Source organism: Mesocricetus auratus, unplaced genomic scaffold (assembly GCF_017639785.1).
Source record: "Mesocricetus auratus isolate SY011 unplaced genomic scaffold, BCM_Maur_2.0 Super-Scaffold_2245, whole genome shotgun sequence".
NCBI classification, from domain to species: domain Eukaryota; kingdom Metazoa; phylum Chordata; class Mammalia; order Rodentia; family Cricetidae; genus Mesocricetus; species Mesocricetus auratus.
In genome coordinates this window covers 26,624,478-26,648,361 of record NW_024429180.1, presented here as the reverse complement: position 1 = coordinate 26,648,361, position 23,884 = coordinate 26,624,478, and the positions used below count along the sequence as shown (strand labels likewise).

At 34.9% G+C, this 23,884-nt stretch overlaps 1 protein-coding gene across 1 annotated transcript in view; it reads right to left on the bottom strand.

The window, feature by feature from the left end:
* The window catches only part of Klhl1 (kelch like family member 1), a 328,230-nt gene that overhangs the window by 15,265 nt on the left and 289,081 nt on the right, over positions 1-23,884 (bottom strand). The window contains exon 9 of the mRNA XM_005083637.4: positions 9,727-9,939. Within this exon, the coding sequence (XP_005083694.1) occupies positions 9,727-9,939 (213 nt within the window). The remainder of the gene's footprint in view (positions 1-9,726; positions 9,940-23,884) is intronic.

The window sequence follows — 23,884 nt, the reverse complement described above, 5'->3', positions numbered from 1 at the left end:
AACTGAAACATACTTTTACCAACTACACATCCAATACAGGTTTAACATCCAAAATGAACTTGAAGCATATTTCAAAGATTATTAAGAGTCTTTTAGGGCAGGTTCTCAGAAAGACAGAAATAATCTTCTTTAAGATCCAGCTCTTTCTGCCTTGCAAGTATAGAAAGACTTTTGCAATCAACTGTGCAGACACTTGCTAAACCATGTCATTTTTACTTAATTCACAACAGTTAGAAATTGGAAAAGACTAGATTCTGTCAACGGAAGAATATATAAAGAAAATTTGGTACCATTTTTTGGTTTTTTATTATTTTAATTTTAAATAGCTTGTTTTACATGTCACTCCCAGTTCCCTCTCCCTCCCCTCCTCCTGCACCCCCCCAGCATCCCCCCAGCCTCCCACCCTATTGCCATTTCCTTCCACATAGGGGATATCTAGAGTCTGTCATTTCACTCAGGGTGGGTCCAGGCACTCCCCTAAGAGTCCAGGCTAAGAGAGCATCCCTCTTTGTGTTATGGACACACGATATCTGTTTGTATTCCAGGGATAAATACTGATCCACTGCTCAGGGCCCCATAGGTTGCCCAGGCCTCCTCACTGACTCTCACATTCGGGGGGGTCTGGATCAGTCCCATGCTGGCCTCCCAGCTCTCGGTCTGGGGTCCACGAGCTCTCTCCTGTTCAGATCAGCTGTCCCTGCTGGTTTTGCCAGCCCATTTTTTGCCAATTTGTTCAAAGCTCCTCTCTGTCACTCAGTTCCTTGGGTTCAGTTCAGTGTTTAACTGTGGGTGTTTGCCTCTGCTTCCATCAGTCACTGGATGAAGGCTCCAGGATGGTTATAGACATCAAGTTCATTATCAGGAATGGGCATTCGAGGTGGTCTCTCCACTATTGCTTAGCTTACCAATTGGTGTCATCCCTTTAGAACACTAGAGGTCACACTGGTTCCTGATCTGTCTTCTAACCTATGATTCTCTCTTCCCCCTATTCTACCCCCCCACTCAACCTTCCTGTGCCCCCATGACCTACTCTCTCTTCCTCTTCTCCCCCTCTCTTCTTCACAGCTCCCACTCTCCCCCCCACCTCTCGCCGTTTTCCCCATCTGTTCAGAGGATCTTGCCTCATTGCTCTTCTCTTGGGTACCATGCATATCTCTTAGGTTCTTTTCTTGACAAAACTGAATATTATTCAAAATTTAAAAAGTGAAACTCACTGGTAAATGGATGTAGCTAGAAAAATATAATCCTGAGTAAGTAACACAGTCACGAAAAGAAAACATGGTATATAGTGATTTTTATGTGAATGTAAGCTTCTAATTCTGCCATAAGGAGGCTACAATTTGTATAATCATACTAGATAGGTATAGAGTAAGAGATTTGAGGGAGGGTTGCTGTTCTCTAGGAAGGGGAACTAGAATAGATAACCTTAGATTGACTGAGGATGCACATGTTGGCTGGAATAGGAGGATCAAATGGGGAAGAAGATAATAGAGTAGAAAGTAAGGGAATACTGGAGGCAGAGTTAAACTAAGGGCCACTGGAAGGGTAGTATAGAAACATAATATAGCAGTTGCTTCAATATGTTTTCTATCTAAACATATATACTCTATCTAAATCATCAAATAACATAGGATAGAAGGTTCCAACAGGACATTTCTCAATATCAGAAAGGTATGGATATATAAATGAAAGAGCTTAAGGTAGTAGTATATATATTATATTTTAATATTCTCTTCAAAATTTTAATGACTAAGATTAGCAAAATGACTATTTCAAAATAAATAATTTTAGATGTCATCTAATACATATGAGTATCTACTAGATATTATATAATAGCACTTTCAAGTTAAAGAAAATACATGGGTTGAAATGTATGAAATACTGCTGATATTATATAGTCTATATTGATATCTGTTCCCACTATCAGTGTAATGAAAATGTCCTTTGCTATAAAGCTCCTTTTCTACATGAAATATTCTATTTGATAATGATAAGATCACTTTAGCACTCCTAGAGATAAGAGAAAGTAGCACTTTTATGTACTTTATTTTCAAACTTTATCTATTATGTTTTATTATTTTCAAAGTAAGTAATCCGCTTTATTTATCCTTTGAAATCAGGCTAACCTAAAATTCACAAACTTGTGTACATCTGAAGTTGCCCCAATGATCATGGAAAATATTCTGCCTTACTTTACCAACTGCTGCAATTTCAAGCACGAATGACAATGAAGGCCTAATGAATTTATTGATAAAATTTTTCTTGAGGATGTGAAGGCTGCAAATGCGTTGATGATAAAGAAAATAGGTTTCAACTTCTGTTCATAATTTATATTGTTCCCTTTCATATTAAATATTATATGGCTTAATTTGGTGACCACATTTGAATAATTTTATGTTGTCATAGGCTATCCTTTATTGCAGGCTCTCTGAAAGATTCAGAATAAGGGTGGGCTAAACAGAGAGAAACCAGCAAACCTAAGAGCTCTTTCACACTTCAGAGAAATTCTGTGGCAGAATTTAATATCTATTTGAACCATTTTCAGTAAAATAAACCCAGAGTGTGCCTATGTGAATTGAGTGCTGGGTGAACCACATTCTTTAAAAGGAAGCTACTAGACATTTTTGTCAATGTGTCTAGCAGACAATTCCAAAGAATGCCCTTTTCTTTCTATACTGCTGCTGAAAACCTCTAATGATGTGTATAAATTATGAATAATAGCTGTACAAAGGGATTAACATTTTTAAAATTTTCTCCTTATTTTTGAGAAACAGTCTCATTCTATACTCAGTGATAGACTGTAACTCCTAGTAAATCTCCTGTCTCAGACTACTAAATGCTGGGATTACAAGTATGCATCAACATGATTTGCTCAATGGAAGAAGCTCATATTCTTTAAACATAGGGGGTCCTGAATACTTAAATTCTCAGAGAAGAGGGATATTTATATACAGGTCAATAAAAATGAAAACACAATTTTGCAATAATAGAAAGTATCATAACAAAATCCTTATTTTTTTTTCATTTTCTGTTAATTCTACTGGCTCCATCATCAAGATACTAGAAGGAGCAGAAAGAGAGGTGACAGAGTGATATGAAGAGAAAAGGGTTGACTAATAGGATCCCTTAATTTAAATGACAGCAACCTTCTACTTAAAGATGATCCTCATTGCAAACCTAACTATTTTGGAGATATTTTGATAGTATGACTATTTTGATACTATGACTAGAACAATAATACCAGATCTTACCCTAGGAGGACTAATGTTCTCCCCAGTCATCAGATTTTAACAAACAGATGAGAATTCCTTCCTGGAAGCAAGCCTCTGAGTTAAACAGGAAGTGGTTAGTCACTTCATAACAGGACTGTCTTTACTATACGAGCAGGCACATCTTACTCTTATGTCAGCACATCATGAAATGTCTAGCACCATGTACGGCCAGTGGTGCCCTTAATCATCCAGAAGCCTATATACTACTTCTTGACATCATGACTACTACCCAGTAAGGAATAAGTTTCCCAGTCCTTTTGAGATTGTTTTACAAATATTCTATAACAAGTGTCTGATGCCTTAAGCATTGGTGTCTCACCACCTAGTTATGGTGGATGACAAAGGCAATGGAAACCTGGACTATTTTGAACCCTGTATGCTTTCAAGTGGGCAGCAGTCAGCACAGTGATGCATAATTGATTTAATTGCTGAGACTGATATTGAGGACTCAGCCCTAAATGGAACATCTATACGAATAGCCTGACAACTACCAGGGATCTTTTAGAAGGAGGATGCAGAAAGAATAAGAGCCAGAGGATACAAAGGAGTACTGTAAACTTCTGGGAGTAACCATGTCTATTATAACTCTGAATTTGCTGGAGGGGTTAATTGAACAAGCTCTACATAAGTTCAAGGTGACAATATGTGGGAACACCAGACCTTGAGCAGAGACCCACTTCCCCATGGCCTGGGAGTAGGCAGCTGTAAGACAATGTTTACTAAAACATGTTTACTAAAAATAATACAATGCCTGGGGCAATAAGTTCCTGGAAAAGGCCAGCCCACGGAAACCCCCCTGACCTCGACCTTGTCCAAAGACTAACTGCCTCTTCTGACACGCCCAGATCAGTTTTGGTGTCAGAGCAGAACCAGCCAGGGTAGAGGAGAGAGCAGAAGCTTCTCTGGTGGGAGCCTTTCTTAGGAAGTTTTCTTGAACCTTTTTGGGGCCTGCTTAAAGTTTTCTTTACATCGTTGAACGAGTCTCTGTGTTGTCAATCCCTGACACCCTCCGCACGTTCTCGGACACAGGCTGCACTGCAGATGCCACAACAATAAATGCTAGAATAGATGAAGTTGTGGTCTCTGGGAATCACCCGTTATAGAGACACCGTTGGCAGTGGGCAGATAGATGCTGGGAAAAAGAGAATCATTATTAGTTGAGGATATGGCCACTGGGAAGTTTTCCATGTGCAAGTGGCTGGTTCTATACATGCACGTGCATATATGTTCAATGTTAACTGGACTTAATGTATTATCAAAATCAAGAGATATTAAATGCTCTTAACTGGATGAGAAAATGTGAGGGCGTGCATTGAGGCCTTTGGAGTTGGAACTGTCTGCTAAAAATGACTGCATTTTATTGTATATATGTATGAAATTAACAAAAATTAAAAAATGTTTTTTCATCTTTGAGAGTTTTGCCTAAATATATGTTAATAAATATGGACAATTCCTATAAAATATGGAAGACAGTAATTGAATATCATAAACCTATCTATGAATACATCTTATCAACTGTAATCTATCTTCATTTTATCTTTTCATTATTTACTCATGACATAGCTAACATTTCTATAGATGTAGGTATATTTATAGTATTCATTAATTTATCCATATTATAACCTGTTTATAATTTATCCTAATATGCATTTCCTTGAAGGAAAATTAGGGTATATTTCTATAGAGCCTTATAGACTCAAAAAGTGCTAGTGGAGAACTTACTTTGTGCTTGAAATTGTAACAAGAATACAGATATTGAGATAGTTTGAATATTGTACAATACCAAACATCAGAGTCAGGTTTAGTGAAATAGTTGATGAGAAAATAACTGAAAATATAATAATAATTATTGTTACAAAGCAAACCAACCATTATCCTCTCAGACAAAATCTGTTTTATAAAAGTATTCTGACCACCATAAGGAAAGCAGAATTGAGAGAAGAAAAGGAAAATTATATTTTACAGTTTAGGAAGTTTCCATTAATACTTTACCCTATTTCTCTTTCTGGATGAGATGCTTACTAGGATGCAGAGAGAGAAGAAATATGGTCCTTATCAATGACTAGCTAGAAGTGCTAATGATACTTTTCAGCACATTTTATGTTTCAATTTTGTTTGAAGAGTTAGAGTTATAGTTACTTACATGTCTGCTTATTAATAGATGGCAAGTTCTGAATAACAAAGTTTAAAATATGAGAGATGAGGGAAGGGGGTTGATGTATAGAACACAGGGAGAGACAACTAACAATATAGGCCATTTGAGGGATAGTATGAAAAGTTAATACAGCAGAGGCTTCCTAAAATACAAGCATACATAATCCCTATCTATATTAAATCACCAAATAATGGGAAGACAGAGATACCACTGGCAAAATGTTTCTAAATGAAGATTCCAGTACCTGGATTGGTTTATATCTAATTGAGTTGTTAGCCAAAGAGTTCCCATGGGACTCTCCAAGCAAAATGGACTGTTGCCAAGGTATAGGTCGCAGTATAAAAAGTGAAAGAAAATCCCCGTTTCTGAAGACAGCACTTTCACAGCTCTTTGTGCATAGAGAAGGAGAGCTAGTGTCTCCTTCAAGGTTTGACTCCTAGGCTCTAGTGTTTTTGGTGTAAGAATGTGTTGTACAAGCTGTCTAAAGTAAAACTTGAACATCAAGCCAGCCACAAAACCTTTTCTCCTTCAAGATATACTAGGGTAAAGGACCACAAAGCTGTGGGGGTAACCGACCAATAAATGAGTATGCTTAAGTTCCAACATTCCACCAGAGGGACACTATATCCCACACTGCTTGGGTGACCAAGTGCCTTAGATTAGATAAATCAAAGTGGTCTTAACAAAAGGACAAAACAAACAAGCAAATAAAAAACATAGTAGTCAAATGACTCTTTATGACATTCTTCTGTACCCCAAATATCAGTGTCACATTCCACCATCGTCAAAGAACCTTCCTCTTCCAGGTGATGGGAACAAATAAGTGATACACAGCCAGACATTAGGTAGAGTGTAAGACCATGGAACATTTAAGACTAAATAGGATAGGATGTCTCCACTAATTCCCTCCCCTCAGAACTTAGGGCACCCTGCTGAAGTGGAGGCAGAAAGAGGGTAAGAGCCTGAGAGGATGGAGGACTCTGGGAAAGCAAGACATTCTAAATTAACACAATCAAAGCTCATATGGACTCAGAGAACAAGTTAGCATGAACAGGGCCTGCAGTAGTCTGTACCAGGTCCTGTACATAAATATTAAGGCTTGAAATTTAGTGTTTTTTTAAGGAATGTCTGAGTCTGTAATGTGTGGGTCTCTGTTTCTTGTGCCATTTCTAGGGCTATTTTCTTTCTGTTTGTCTTGTCTAATTTGGATGTGTTAGTTTTTTCTTTGTCTTATATATTTTACTATAATGCCTTATAACTCTGTTTTCTAATAAGAGATGGAAGGTGAGAAGGGATGGATTGTAGGCGAGTTGGTAAGGGATTTGGAGGAGTAAATGGTGGGAAAATTGCAATCATGATTATTTACAAGAGAAAAAAATGTTAGGTGGTAGTGTTGTGGGCCTTTAATCCCAGCACTGCAGAGGTAGGCAGACCTCTATGAGTTGGAGCCCAGTGGAGTAAAGAAAATAGGAAAATAATCTATTTTTAAGAAAAGGAAAAAATTTAAAAAAACGTTTACTGTGTATTTGCACAGATTAGTGTATGAGCCCTAAAACTCAAATGACTAGTAAGACTGTACGGAGAACATATATACGGACTATTAGGTGTTTTACCTGATTTTAAAAGCATACAAATATCCTAAAGGGTAATAGTATTATCCCTAGGTTAATAGTATTATGGTGAAGTTAATTTTCATGTCTTATTCACTTTGTAATTTTATAATAATCATATGATTTCTTAAAAAAGAATCACCATTAATTTCTCTATTATATGTTCACTTTGATATGCAGTTTGTACACAATAATAAGAAGAGCAATCCGAAAGGAAAATATGAGGGGATTACTATTTACATATAATAAGTAGAGGCAAAACATTACTCTTCTTAAGAACAGTACATTATAATCTTAAATTCTCCTATATTTTAGTAAATATTTTGCAGTGAATTTCCCCAATCAAGATCACATATTAGGGTGAAGTTTTGGGGTAAAACAAACTTTTAGTTTCCCTTTTACGTTTATACTGTTGTTAACTCAGATTTCCCATTCCCTGCCTTCTTGACTTCTCTGGAGTGCCACTTTTCTTTATGCTCAACAGGAAGAAGCGTGATAAGTTTTAAATAGCTGTGCTTAACACAATCATTGGATAACTCTTTTGTGTCACCACAAGATATCATATTGATATATATATATAGGTAATGCACATATAAAACATGTCATTAGAAACTAAACAATTAGAAATAGCTAATAATCTTTGATCATGAAAACACACTAAAACACTCTTCACAGTATATGCAGAAAATAGTTTTCCAGAGAACCATTATGCATCTTGATTTATTAATCATTTACATGGGAAATCATCAATATGAAATTATGCTTTCTAATATGCAAAAGTACTTCGATTCTGACAGCTAGTGTGAATATGTCCAAGAATCATGATAATTTTGTGTGCCTCTGCACTACTTAAGCTATGCATAACGACTGAATGCCTATAACTTGAAATAGCTTTGAGTATTTTAATCTAATTTTGCATGGTAAATGTATTCTGAGACTGAATAATTTATGCTTGTGAGAACAAATACCATTCCAATATATTATACTGTAAACTCAGATAGAATTCTTAGAGGAAATGTCATTCCCTTAGTAGCATTTACTTAAAGCATGCAAGGTAAAGGTAGCATCCTTATCCTATGCTACAATTCCCTCATTTTCCTACATATTTAGTAGATGGAAACAAATGTCCTCTAAGATCCTTAACAATTTAAAATAAATTATTGTCTAAATGTTTACAAAAGGATAGCATCTATTACATTACTGTTCACTTAAGAGCAACACATGTATCTTTTTCATATAAGTAGATTAGAGAATGCTTAATAGGAAACATGGCATTTAGTAGTCTTTTTTCTATCATATATATGAATGTGAATGTGTGTATATTTCCCTCTCCCCCTCTCTTTACATATATATTGATATTTCTGGTATATATCACTGATAGTCATAAGCCACAGTCTGTTTCACAGAAATGCCATAATTTTCAACATTTTCTTTTTATAGTATCCAAAAGTCTCATAAATATGAATACATTTCATTATGTATAAACTGTCTCTTGGTAGTAAATTTGGCTTCAGTAAAAAAGCTTAATATTAAAGAAAAATATCTCAAATGAAGTAACTCCTTCATTTCTCATCTACTTTCCTATTTACAAGTATAATTAAGGAAGAGAGGAAGGGCATGATTTTTTATATCAAAAGGAAATTTGCTATATCTTTAATGCTACTGATGTATCCTGTGTTCTTCTTAAGAAACTGTACTTCTAAGCCACCATGGCAGTTTATCCAGTTTTTCACTGAAATGTGATCTGAAAAGGGTTATTTTGCTTGCAGATAGATCCCTAAAATGAATGAGCAATGTCTTACCATGTTGTTTTCCTTTCTACATAGATTAGATGTTTTAGCTTAGCCATGTCAGTCATAGTCTGAGTGACAGCACAATGGATTTGTACTATGACTAAGGAATAACAACATGGTATTCTATCACTGATATTTGGGATTTAACAGAGAATTACTTAATCTCAATTAACAAAGCAATTGTCTTGATATTCCCGATATTCCCTATGTTCATTTGTGTGCCGTTCATGAATGTTTAACTAGAAAACTCACAAACTTTGTTAAGGACTTTTCAGTGTTTTCTCCACACAGTCCAATAGGTCCACACTACTGCCAGTCTTATTAGACTAATTCGGGAGTCCAGGTACAGTCTCACTTTATCCCTGATGTATCTGGTCCAAATTCACCCAGAATTATAAGACCAATTATATTTCCTAGATATGGTACGGTTATAGGAATTATACTAATATTAACTCTAATTTGCTTCAAAATAGTGTTATAAAACAAAGAAATCCATGACCCATCTTTGAGAATTTGAGATAGTATAACAACACACACACAATAAATTGATAAAGCAGCAATTTATAAAATAATAAGAGATTTTGCTGTCTAGTAAATGGGAAACCTGTGTCCTACACATCATTTTAAAAACGACCTTAACAATATTAGTCTGTGTTCTTGAATATAATGTGGAAATGTTGTTGAGGCTGTAAGCTAATGGGACAAAATGAGGCAAGATGGAAAAATGGAATAAAAAAGGTGTTCATATGCTAGAGAAGGGAATGAAGAGGAAAGAAGAAAGAATGGAAGCAAGAAGGGATTGTGGGCGAGTAGGAGAGATATGGGGAGGAAAAGAAACTACTGGAAGCAGTTCTGGGATTCATATTTGATCTTCTGTACGTGCCCTTGATGGTTACCTTTCCACATAGTCCAGGAGCCGGGAACAGTGATTTGAAGCAGGAGCATCATGTCCACCCACTGCATAAAGGAAACCATCACATGTGGCCACTCCAACACCCCCTCTCCTCTTACACATTGGTGCACACATGCTCCACTTATTTGTGTGAGGATCATAATATTCCATGGAACTTAAACAGGAACTTCCATCTCGACCCCCAACAGAATACAGCCTGAAAACACAATGAGAAAAATACTGAGTATTGTAGTTTGGATGGCAAAATATTAAAATTATATTCTAAAAGAAATTTAAAAAATATATTTAAAAAGAAATTTAAAATTGTAGTAAAGATAGCCTTATAAGTTATCAAAACAAATTTCACAGTGTGAAATATATATAATGAATATATTTTTGTGATTCATCCTACACATAGGGAATTCTTGTTCTTGTTATATACAGTATTCAATGAAATAATAACATAATTTTCTAATCTTAGATTCTATACTTACATTCGTGTGGATATAGCAGAAATTATATATCAATTTGAATTACTATTTGGTAATATTGAATAGATGTTTTAAAACATAGAGTAAGCTATAAGAAGGATGACCAGAGTCAGAGGACTGTGATTATCTAATTTGTGATTGGAAATGATGCATACCACATGAACAGATACACACTGCACTTTCCCAGTTTAGATTGCTAACAATGGAATACTCATATTCATGTTGTCATAACAACCATCTTCCTTAGTGAGTATTTTGTAGTTTAAGAAAGATGCAGAGAAAAATGTTGATACTGATTTCAATGGGTAATTCTGAAATCTACACTCATTTTTGCTATAGTTATAATACAAGCATTCAAAAATAAGTTCTGCATCACTACTGATATTAAATTATTTAAAAATACATTTTCTAGAAAAAATATTTCTTTACTCTATGGTAATTCCTGAAGACTTCACTATGTGTAAGAACACCTTTTTTATATTTTATTTACTCATGTAATGTATTTGTATGTGCTATACACTACCTTATCTATTAGCTATCTATCTATCTATCTGACTATCTATCTATCCATCCATCCATCCATCCATCCGTCTGGCATCTATTTATCTATTTGTACATTGGCAAAAATATAGACAATCTTGCAATTCTACTGATGTATTATAAATAAAGCAGACATGCAGATAAATTTATAGAAGTCTCTAAGTGTCACACCTAAGAATCAGTGTCAAGAAAGCCTTGCTGGATATATTGATTATGTTTGCAATTTTAACGAAACAACCAGTTTATATCTCAATGACAAAATAAAATTTGAACAAAAAGTAAGATCACAATGGTGAGTAAGTGGAGGTTAGGGAATTCTGGAAGAGGGTGGATTTTGAGACTGACTAAACAGAGAGGTCAGTTTTAGAAGCATGAAAAACATCATAGTAGAGAGAGCAAAACTGATTATCTTGTGACCTTTGGAGTTAATGAGGGTGAACAGTAGCTGCAGGGTATATGACCATTATTTCCGTTAGAAGTCTCATGGACAATTGACATAGTAAAAACATAAAGAAAAGAAAGCATGATTTATTAATCTTTTTATACTCTATTATCAAATTGATCATTAATTGTGACAAATATCCTTAAATTTCTTGTACACCTAATTCTTGACATTTCAGTTTCAATATAGATGCATAAATTCAAGGAACTACACTGCATATTATAGAGTGGAGGTCTTAGTCTTTCAACTTCATGCTTTATTATTTTTTAATAATTCTACAGTATAGTGCTTAAGCTGAATTCAAACCATAGACATGTTTTTACAAAGTCATTTCTGTTTCTCTTGCTTCATGACATGACAAAAATTTTTGGTTGCCTGAGTGTTCTCTGTGTGTCTATAATGCAGCCTTGCTTAATCACTTAGAAATTGTCTGCTGACTCTCAGTCTTATAATGTGATGAGATTAAGCACCAACAGCATTTTAAATGACAATCATTGAATAATTTTGCTTGCGAAATCAACCATAAGTTAAACATCATCTTTAACACTTAAGAAATCTGAACTTATTCATTGCTGTATCATTTACATTGACTATCTAACTCAAAAGAAGTATGGCATAATCCTGAGACATTGCCAAAATGTAACTAAATATACTTTGCAGAAATATTGCCTACATACCTTAATTCCATGTAAGGCATATACATACAGCATTGTTTCTGGTTAAAAATACATAGAAAGCATATCACATTTTACCTAATGTTGCAAAAGAGAAGTTGAGTTTAAGTTGCTCTACTTAATTATAAACATGACATAACAGTATATAAATGAAATATCTAAACCTAATCTAGCATTGTTAATATTAAGTGATAATAAAAATAATTCCATCCAATATTATGACAGATTTATTTATTTCAGTCATCAAAAATGATAAATTATATACACATAATATATATATAAGTATATATATATGAATGCCCATGCTACTGTGTACAGAAGAAACAAATGTTATTGTACATCTACTAGAATTAAATCATGATACCTAACAGAATATCAGGCTGATATATGGATCAGGATGTGAATAGTGGATTAGTATGTTAAATATCCAAAAAGGAACATAGGACTGTGTTGTCATACACACACACACACACACACACACACAATGAAAATAAGTGATGACAATCTTGAAAGCGTTTCCAAAACATGAAGAAACAATTACAAACCTTATTTAAGATGTCACCAATATATGTAATACAAAGAACAAAGACATACAAGATTTGATAAATCATAGGTTAATATCTCTAAGAATATATATATATGAATATATATATATGAATATATATATTCTTATATATATGATCCAGGAAACAGTAGCAAACTGAATTCAGCAACAAATGAAATGGGTAGAAGGAGCTTTATAACCCAGTTGTAAAGAGGATTCAATATATAGCATCAATTACTGGTAATTATTGTGCATTCAGAGGATAAAGATGAAAGTAACATATTTACAAGAACAAATACATGCATTTCAAGTGATATATCAGACTTTTACACAGAAAGTCACCAATAACTAGGTTTTAAAATAAATTATTTAATCAAATAAATGTTGATTGCATTTAAGAAATCAAATTTGGTAAGCAAATATCTATTCATAGAGGAGAAATGAGTGACATAGTATTTTATTCTTTCTTGCATAACATGAGAACATATTATAAATTAAAATTCTTGATAAAATTAAATACTGGGTCTATTGACGTACTTTTCAGTAATAGCATTTAAAAAATAGTTTACATGGAAATAAATGTTCTTGCAAAGTTCACAAATTATATTATTAACTTGATTTTTACTTTTAAATCCACCCAAGATTAAATCTACTAACACATTGTGTATATATTGATGAATGTGTTTAATGTCTGAATTAAAAATCACCTTATTTTACAAATATGTATGTAAATTACTAATTAAGATATTATGTATGTCAGTTAAAAATTCATTTAATGACTTGAACTACATAATTTAGAGCAGTGAAAATTTATGTAATTTTCAAATGAAATATGTTCTATTTTGTGTTATCCAAACAATGCTGTTTGGCAATCCAAAGAACAATAAGTAGGATTTACAATACAAAATTAATACTAGATATTAGAAAAATTTATAGCAAATTTAATACTAGAGATAAGAAAAATTTTTAGTAAAGATACGTGATACATCAGAAGGGTATTTTGAAAAAGTGGTGGATTCAGATTCTTTTAAGTAGATAACAATGTCTTTGTTTTCTGCTCCGTGATGCAGGGTGAAAACTGATAAGTATATTTCCATAACAGAAACGAAATCTAAATGAGTACTATGTGAGCATATGTAATCAATCAGATTAATTGATAATCTAGGCATTTCCAAACAAACTCTAAATGACCAAGAAGTAAATGTAAAAGTAAACAAATAATTGCTATATTTATCAATTAAATTATAATAATCAAGGGTAGAATAACCCAATTGTGATGATAGATCAATGTTACCCTTTACACACAGACGTTCGTGAGCAAATAGAGGTATGTATCCTCTCAGATGCCCCTCCAAATCTATTTAATCTTAGTGTAGACACCCTGCTTGCTTTCATGACAAGGACAAATTAGATATTGGGACTCTGAGGAGCAGAGGAGATTCTAGCACTGAGGGTAAATGAACTGACAAAATACTAAGCGACAGCTGACAAATTCACAGCAAGAAAGGAAACATGACATTTCAAGTCAGCATTGAAAGCTGAGTAAAATCTGAAGTAATGCAGAGGCAGCACTACACATAAGAAAACCATATGTAGAGATGTGGGTGATAGAAGGTAACAGCAGGTGATGTATAAAATATGGCAGGTGTTTGGGTAGCATGGGATGGGGTGATATGCAACAGGATAAAAAGAAGAGATTAAGAATGAAAGTGGTTTTGAGGCCAAGATATAGAGCTGAAATTTCATTCTGAATCTACAAGAAAAAACACCCAAGTAGCATAGTTAAGGAATCATCATGCTTTTTCTTCAGTTTGCTATGAATATTGAGCAGCATATATCTTGTATGGTAGAGCTAGCATAAGATGCAGACATATATTTGATTTTAGTGTAGCTTCATGCTTTGTTGAGAATAATGAGAATCCAACACTTCACCATTATCTTATATTACTTCTTTGTTTAATTAGTGTAAAATTGATTTTATATAATGTTTTGGGACCAAGTATCCATGCCTTCAAGTCTAGTTAATGCATGGCCACTAAAGACAGTGCTATTGATTTTATATTGTCAAATATACTTCAGCAACTCTGGGAAATAAATCCAGTGCTGTCAAGATGTAGGCTCAAATGTTTATAGGAGTAATGGTATAACATTTTGGGACTCTGGTTGCCTTTATTTTTTTATTTATTTATTTATTTGCTCTGCTGTTTTTTTCTGACATTATGCAGATAATACTAGCATTAAATTCACAACAGTCCTTCTGTTTGGGCTTCTTAGCATCCCACGTGTTGGTGTTACAACCAGTTCTGGTTTCCACTCTTACCTGTATCACCTCTCTGTCAATAGAGCAACATTAAGCCCTTCTTTAATCAGCCAGTTTACCAAAGCTGGCAGAAAACCAATGCCCCAGGATTCTTCAGACAAATGTTACTACAGGTCAATTTAGAGGTCAAGGTACACTGTAAATTTCCTGTTAACTTTCATTTGTTTCCCAATGGTGATGGAGAAAGATTGGAGTGAGAACACATCTTTTGAGTTGTCTTCACACCTTGATGTCTTGGGTTTAGGATATGTAAATCATTTAAAGGGGAGTTTAACGTGACCAGTTTAAAGTTGATCTTGAAGGAAAACAATATTTTCATTTCAGAAACAAATCTTCTTCCTGCATATAAAGCATCATGGCTTGAGAGTATTGCCTAGTTATTCTCTGGTCCAAGGTATTTCTAAATTAGACAGCTGGATAGAAGAAGCAGGAGGATGAAGGAAAGATGTGTAGAGCACAAACTACCTTTACAAGTCCATCGTATTACATGGCTTGGCACTGCTGAGCACTTATCAAAGTGTCAGCACAGGGAATTCCTTTTATTTTAAGAGAAATAAACATTTTATTTTTATATAGTTTTTAGCACATATATAGGACATTACAAATGTCTAACTGAATTACTTTTCACATGATTTTTAAAATTAAATAATATAGCTGGGTGGTGGTGGCACACGCAGCACTCAGGAAGCAGAGGGAGGCAGATCTCTGTGAGTTCGAGGCCAGGCTGGACCGACAGCCTCCAAAACAATACAGATAAACCCTGTCTCGTAAAAAAAAACCAAAAAAAATTAAATAATGTAGTGGTTTCATAACTATCTTCTTATACATGTAGATCATTATAGTTTATAGCCACTATCCAATTTTACCCTCTTACTCCAAACAGAGGTTTCCATCCTCCACAAATAGATGTTTCCTTCCATGTCATATAATGTTCATATATGAGTATATCAATGTTTATAAGTTTTATATGCATATTACTCATATATATTATAGATGTTTAAAATTAGATTCTGCATGAGAGGAAACACGGTACTTGTCTCTTGTTCTTTCTTGCTAATTTTAGCTGGTAAGATTTTAGATGGTATTCCTTATTTCAGGTGTTTTTCTCCATGACTAAAAATCTTTCCTATGCTATAACATGCAAATGAGTAATTGGCTCACCCATGTGTGCTGACACATTACTCTTTGCAGTAGGAAGCCCTGATATAAAACGAACACAGAACACCAATAAATTATCATCAGGAAGTGACTTGAATTTCCTACTATAAATCTTATCCATTTTGAATCTTTCTGTTTTGAGGAAAGTCATGCCTCCTCCATGCTTTTTGTCCTTCTACCTCATGTAGAGTTCTGCTTCCACATTTTCTTAACAATGAGTCAGGTGCTTTTTAACACCAGGGAGTTTTCCCAAATTCCACATTTTTCTTATGATTGAAATGTAACTTTGTAAGTTATCTGTATCCTAGGTACAGTTTCTTAACATTTTTCATAGTTAATGCTACAAATATATAATTTTCAAGAAATTTCAAGGTTGAATGTTTTTAACTTAGATATATTAATTTTTTAAAAACAATGTTACCCAGTCTTGTGGGTAATAAATATTAGTGATAAGCTGTAGGGCAAGGACTCTAAAGAAGATCTCCTGATCTAGTTAAATCCTTTGTTTCTTAATACATGCGAAATCCTTTAATCTGATCCAGAGTCAATCCATAGGCAAGAGGGAAGAATGCTCCTGCTTGGTCTTATCTGTGAACCCCCTCCTGTAAACTGCTTATCTTAGGATATCCCACTGAGCTCCCAGCCAGGTGGATGACTGACTCTATTACTGCTTACTAAGAAATTTTGAGGCAGGTTGCACAGTCAGCCTTAGACTTGCTGTGGCTACAACACAGACTTGAAAAGCAAGGTAGCCTGTTGAAGGCTGACAGAGCTGATCAACTTTATTTTTGAGGATGTGCTCATGCATAACCTGATGTTTTAAATATACAATGTAGCTTCAGTATATTTATCATATTTTAAACATTAGTTGAATTAAATGTCAAATCTGGTAAATGGTCACTTCAATCCTTGTCCCTTGATACACCCCTTACCAACTGTTCTAGAGGTGTAGGCAGCTTCTTTGTTCTTGCTGGTTCCTATTTCTGCTTTAAAGAATTTAAGATCCTTGCAGATAGATAGGTTCATTGACTCTATTGACTTAATCATCATGTATTTTCAAATTATAAATAAATAGATTCTAGTTCTGCCCTCGAGACTCTTTTTAACTGAAGATTCATCTGTGCAGATGTCATTGGGAAAACTTCCTCTTAATGTTTGCTGCAGTGAGACTAACAAGTAACAGGCACCAGTCACATGTCATTGGATGACACAAGGAAGAAAAAAATAACTTAGATTTGAACTAAAAGTAGATTCAGTCAGTGAAACTGTGAATATTAAACAAAATTGTTGGGCAGTAGGAAATAATATGAATTATGTCATGTACAATTTAGACAGAACAGTCCTTAAAGGACTTAAAATCCACACTCAGCCTCTGTTGAAGACAGTGTCTTCCATGACTAAGGCAGGAAGAAACTGACAGAAAATAGGAAATTGAGTTGAACTAGTGTTTTCTTTTGTTCTTGGTGGTTTTTGGGCCTGCCATATCAAGTCATACTTTAAACTCTTGAAATGACTCATAGCAATCCCTTTAAGCTAATTATTTTGTCTAATCTTTAAGCAAATAGAAATGGTTGTTTACAAAGATAGAACACCTGTAAATTATAAAGCCAATTTTTGTCTTTGTTTTGAATCATATCCCATAATGGTATATGATCTTGAGCATTTTGTCTAGTCATTTTTTGTATCTCATTATTCATAGCACACATTAATTTTTTATATTATATACTTTTGGAATTGACACTGAAAAAAATCTGAAAATGGAATGCTTCTCTTCTAGCTAAGAATCAGACAGTTCATGAGGTTTCACCTTTGCTAAGGATTTAGATCATGCCAGGCCTTGGTAGCACATGCCTTAATCCCATCACTCAGGAGGCAGAGGCAGGCAGATCTCTGTGAGTTCAAGGCCAGCATGGTCTACAGAGCGAGTTCCAGGACAACCTCCAAAGCAATACTGAGAAACCTTGTCTTGACCAAACCAAAAAGGGGGTGGGATTCAGATCATTTGTTAGTTAATATGCGTGAGGCACGGAATTTGACCTCTAGCATCATCTAACTAAGCAGTGGTAAATCCCAGTCCTTGGAGATAGAAGCAAAAGTGTCAGGAACTAAAAGTTATCCCTACTTCTAATGCAAATGTGAACCCAATGCGTGCTAGTAGAGACTCTGTTTCAAAAACAGCTTCACTGGAAAACAAAGCAAGATATTTTTCCAGGAGATAAGCCATTAATATTCCACATCTAAAAGTAACACTCACTAATTGAGCCCTTTTCATTCTCTTTATTGTCTGATTTCCTTTTAAAATATATGAATCTGCTATAGATTAAAGTAATCTTTGTTTCTAACATTAATCAAAAGAAATCAGTTTTAAATATAAAAAAATTAAATTAATTATCCCCAAGAAGTACAATACAAGGGATGGGCCTTGAAGATGAAGGAACAGAGGTCATTGTATACAAATTAGTCCATAATTCTCTTCATTATTCCTGAGCTAAATGTTTCATATTATTGGTAAATTACAATAGCTATCAGAACTAAAATCAAGTTACAAGATAATGGACGAGTCTCTGATGAAATATGAAACAGAACTGCATAGCTTTGTTTTTGTTATATTTTTCAGATTCTACAGGGATAGTAACAAATATTAAATGAAATTCATGCCAATGTATGATATTGCTCAGACCATGTCAGTAGTCATATTGCAGACAAGCAGAAAAAATACATAAATTTAAGTAGAAGTCAAACATTAAAATGACAAAACCAAACTAGTGATAAAAATATAAAACACACACACACATATATATATATATATATATAATTATAGCATATCTGTGCTTTTTATAAACACAGATATGCCATGCCTTTGGTCTTTGTGGAATCTATAATTATGATCAATTGTGATCCCATGCTGTAATGTTATTAAATCTTCAGTTGCATTTTAAATTTGTGAAGTAAATTTTTGGTTTTAAATAAATATAAGGTAACAAAGATGACCCATTAACTTAATATATGCTATTATAAAATTATTTCATGGATTCGGTATGAAATTGCATTTAATCTGGCTGAACACCCCAGTTTTAAGCTCTACTTGCCAGAGGTGAGATAATTCCCTGCTATGATTCTGAAGTGAAAGATCCTTTTGTAAAAATTATATATCTAACACCAGAAAATAACCTAGGCATTAAGAGGGTCACCAAACCACAGAGAATGAAGGTTATTAAACCATTGTCTAGTTAAGTAAAGGTTCCAAAATCAAAGCTACATTATTTTGATTTAAAAGAGAATGATATTGTAAAGATAATATGAAACCATTCCAAATAGTTTAATATAAGAATACATTTAAGGGAATATACTGAGATAAAATGCTAACAATTCCAAGAAAATAATTTAAAATAATGTTAGTTGTTAGTGACTTTGCACTTGAAATGTTCGAGAACTGGGACTGGATGTGTGTAGTCTAACCAAGAGACTGTGACCACTTGTACCATCAAGTGGCATCAGATAGCTTGCTCCAGCCGTCTTTATTTATAAAGTATCAGTGGTTTACATCTGGTTTTTGCATCCTAAGCTCCTAAAAATGGCTACAAAATTACCAATTTTTCCCTGTCTCTTTCTCCATTAGTCTGCCAACTCTCCCACTGGATAACGATTACCTTTTTTATCTGTATCAAAGGAACTTTTCTAGGGAGGCACAGTTACAGGGAGAACAGTGTGCTCATTTGGAAGTACAGTGTCATGTAGAGAGAGAGACAGTTTTGTCTCTTGTGGTTAATATTTACATCTGGTGGGATCTGGGTTTTCACCATCAATAACAAGTCAAAGATAGATCAATATATTTTACATTTTGCAATTCTCTATTCCCTCTGGGGATGTACCAAGTTTTTCCATGTTTCCTATGACCAACATAACCTGCAAACTTACTATTAATAGTTGGGAGGGAGGGGGGAAGGGGAGTGCGAGAAGTGGGGAGGGAGAGGGAACTGGGATTGACATGTTAAAACAAGCTATTTAAAATTAAATAAAAATAAAAAAATAGTTGGCATTGCTTGTCTATTGTCTTATGTCTATCTCCCTTATGTTCTTGAGGTATAGACACAGCTATTAGAAATGAGGGAATAATGTGTTTTTGTGGGTTCTGCTTCATTCTCTGTTCCTTGAATGATCCCATTAATAATTAATGCCATCTATTTAACATCTTTCCTTTAAACCACTTATGGTTAAAATCACTCTTTCCAAAACAGTTATGCAAATATGAAATATTACATTCATGACAGACTGTGACACATTCAGGCTAACAGTATGGCTAACATAGTGAGAGCAAGAAGAGCACATAGCATACATGCTCCTGGGGTCATGCCCAGAATTATATAGTCAATTGTCTGCATGCTGTTTCCAAGTGGATCAAGGTCTCCAAGGCCCTTGTCAAGTTATTCTCAAGCATTGTTCTCCAAAAAGTTGCATGTCTTCCATTTACTATCTAGCTTTACTATTTGGCATGAATGACAGTACTAGAGTACAGTGAAATACCTAAGGATTTTAAACTGGGGTTGGACACTAATCTGTGTAAAATATGCACTTGAAAGGGGATAAAAAAAAGAAACTGAATAAACATTTAATTTATAACATGACAAACAAAACTGTGACAAGACTCTCCATGTAAACATCATTATTAGGAATGGAGAATATTTGGTACAAGCATACATAAATTGATATATTTAAAACTAAGCTCACAAGGAAGAATATCTCTAATACAAGGTAACTATTAAAACAATCTAAAATAAAATAAGTAGCCATTCAAATATTAATGCCTGAGTATTTAATTGCACATTAATGTAACAATTAGGATGATTTAGCATGCAGAACACCAAATAGACAGGACCACAAAAGAAATTCCTCGGCATGTGCCTGGGCTCTGCTACTGCCGCTATCATCCCGGCAGCGGCAGGAGCCAAGGTACCCGAGCTTCCTGCTCCACCGAAAGGACTAGGACTACACCAACTGCCTGTGCTTGGGGTCTACCACTGCGTCTTCCATCCAAGTGGTGGGAACCAACACACCCTAGTCTCCAGCTCCACCCACGGTTCCAGGTAAAACAGGGACCATTTCTGGGCCGCCTGCCTGTGATTGGGGACTGCCACTGCTGTTTCCATCCCAGGAGCAGGAGCCAGTGCACCCAGGCATCCTAGTCTCCTGCTCCACCCATGTGACTAATATTATCAGGGCCTGTCTCTAGGCCACACTCCTGTGCCTGGGGTCTACCCTTGGGGCTCCCATCCATCCCAGTGGGATCCAAAGCACCTGAATATCCTAGTTCACTTCTCCGCTCATGAGACCAGGAAATGGAGAGCTACCAGAACATTGGACATGCCTACACCAACCAGAAGGGAACCCTGGTCCCACACTCACCAGGAGAGGAAGAGGAACCTTCCTGAACCCACTGAAAGAATGGATGGGAAGGAGAGAATATAACAACACAAGGAGCAACAGAAAAACCAATATGACATGGCCAGAGACCAGAGATCCTACACCACCAAGGCTGGAGCACCCCAACACAAATAAACCAGAAATGAATGACATAAAAAACAACTTCATGAAAATTATATAGGCCCTCAAAGAGGATATGAGAAAATCCCTTAAAGAGATGGAAGAAAACAATCAAAAAATGGAAGAAATGGAAGAAAAGACAAAACAAAAATTACAAGAAAGAATACAAACAGTGCAAGGGCTGAAATCTGAAATAAAAACAATAAGAAAAACTCAGTCAGAAGGAATGCTGGAAATAGAAAAGCTGGGAAAATGGTCAGGTATTACAGATGCAAGCATTACCAACAGAATGCAAGAGATGGAAGAGAGAATCTCAGTTGTTGAAGATACACTAGGAGAATTAGATTCATCGACCAAAGAAAAATTTAAGTCCAACTAATCCCTAACACAAAACATCCAGGAAATATGGGCCATGGTAAAAAGGCCAAACTTAAGAAAAATAGGCATAGAAGAAGGTGAAGAAACCCACGTAAATGGGCCAGACAGCATATTCAACAAAATCATGAAAGAAAGCTTTCCCAACCTAAAGAAAGTCGTGCCAATGAAGGTGCAAGCAGAACACCAAATAGAGTGGACCATCCAAAAAAATCCACTTGACATATAATAATCAAGACCCCAAACATATAGAATGAGGAAAGAATATTAAGTGCAGTTAGGGAAAAATGCCAAGCAACATATAAAGGCAAACTTATCAAAATTACACCTGACTTCTCCATGGAAACTTTGAAAGCCAGAAGGTCCTGGAGAGGTATTCTACCAACATTAAGAGACCAAGGATGCCAGCCAAGACTGCTATACCCAGCAAAGCTTTCAATCAATATCGATGGAGAAAACAAGATATTTCACGAAAAACCAGATTTAAACAATATATATCCACTAATCCAGCCCTACAGAAAATTCTGGAAGGAAAACTACAACCCATAGAAGTTAGTTACAACCAGAAAAATATAGGCAATAGATAATCCCACTTTACCAACAGGCAAAAGAAAAAGTGTTGGAAATCTACATACAATTCTACCAACAACAACCATTCCAAAACAAGTAAGAATGAGCTATCAATGGTCATTAACTTCCCTCAATATTAATGGTCTTAACTCTCCTATAAAAAGACACAGGTTAACAGAATGGATTCGAAGACAGAATCCATCATTCTGCTGCATACAAGAAACACACCTCAGCTTCAAAAACAGACGTTATTTCAGAGTTAATGGTTGGGAAAAGATTTTCCAATCAAATGGATCCAAGAAAAAAGCTGGGGTAGCAATCATAATGTCAAACCAATTAGCCTTTAAACTAAAATCAATCAAAAGAGATGAAGGAGGTCACTTCATACACATCGCAAGAGAAACCAACCAAGATGAAGTCTCAAATCTGAACATCTATGCCCCCAAAACAAAGCCATCCACATTCATAAAAGAAGCATTACTAAAACTCAAAGCACATATAAAACCTCACACACTTGTAGTGGGAGACTTCAACACCACACACGCATCACTAGAGAGGAACACAAGACAGAAATTTAACAAAGAAACAAAGGACCTAATAGAAGTTATAATCCAATTGGGTTTAACAGACATCTATAGAACACACCATCCAAACACAAAAGAATATACCTTCTTCTCACTTCCACACAGACCCTTCTCAAAAATCGACCACATATTGGCAACATAGCAAGCCTCGACAGGTACAAGAAATTGGAGTAACTCCATTTATCTTATCAGACCTCCATGTGTTAAAGTTAGAATTCAACAATAACACAAATCACAGAAACCCTGCAAACTCATGGAAATTGAATAATGCACAATTGCACCACTCCTGGGTCAAAGAAGAAATACAAAAAGAAATTAAAGACTTCCTAGAATACAATGAGAATGTAGACGCAACATACACAAACTTATGGGACATTTTGAAAGCAGTGACAAGATGAAAGTTCATGGCACTAAGTGTCCTCATGAAGAAACTGGAGAATAGTCACATTAGAGAATTAAAAGCACAGCTGAAATCTCTAGAACAAAAGGATGCAAACTCACCCCCACAGGAGCAGATGCCAGGAAATAATTAAATATAGGGCTGAAATCAGTAAAGTAGAAACTAGGGAAACGATACAAGAATCAGTGTAACAAGAGTTCGTTCTTTGAGAAAATCAACAGGATAGACAAACCTTTATCCAAACTTAACAAATGGCAGAGTATAAACATGCAAATTAACAAAATCAGAAATGAAAAGGGAACATAAAAATGGACACCAAGGACATCCAGATAGTCATAAAGTCATATTTTGAAAAGATGTACAGCACAAAATTTGAAAATTTAAAGGAAATGGACAATTTTCTGGATAAATATCACTCACCAAAATTAAATCAAGTAGAGATAAGCAATTTAAATAGTCCTATAACACTTAAGGAAATGGAAGCAGTCATCAAAATCTCCCAACCAATAAAAGGCCAGGACCA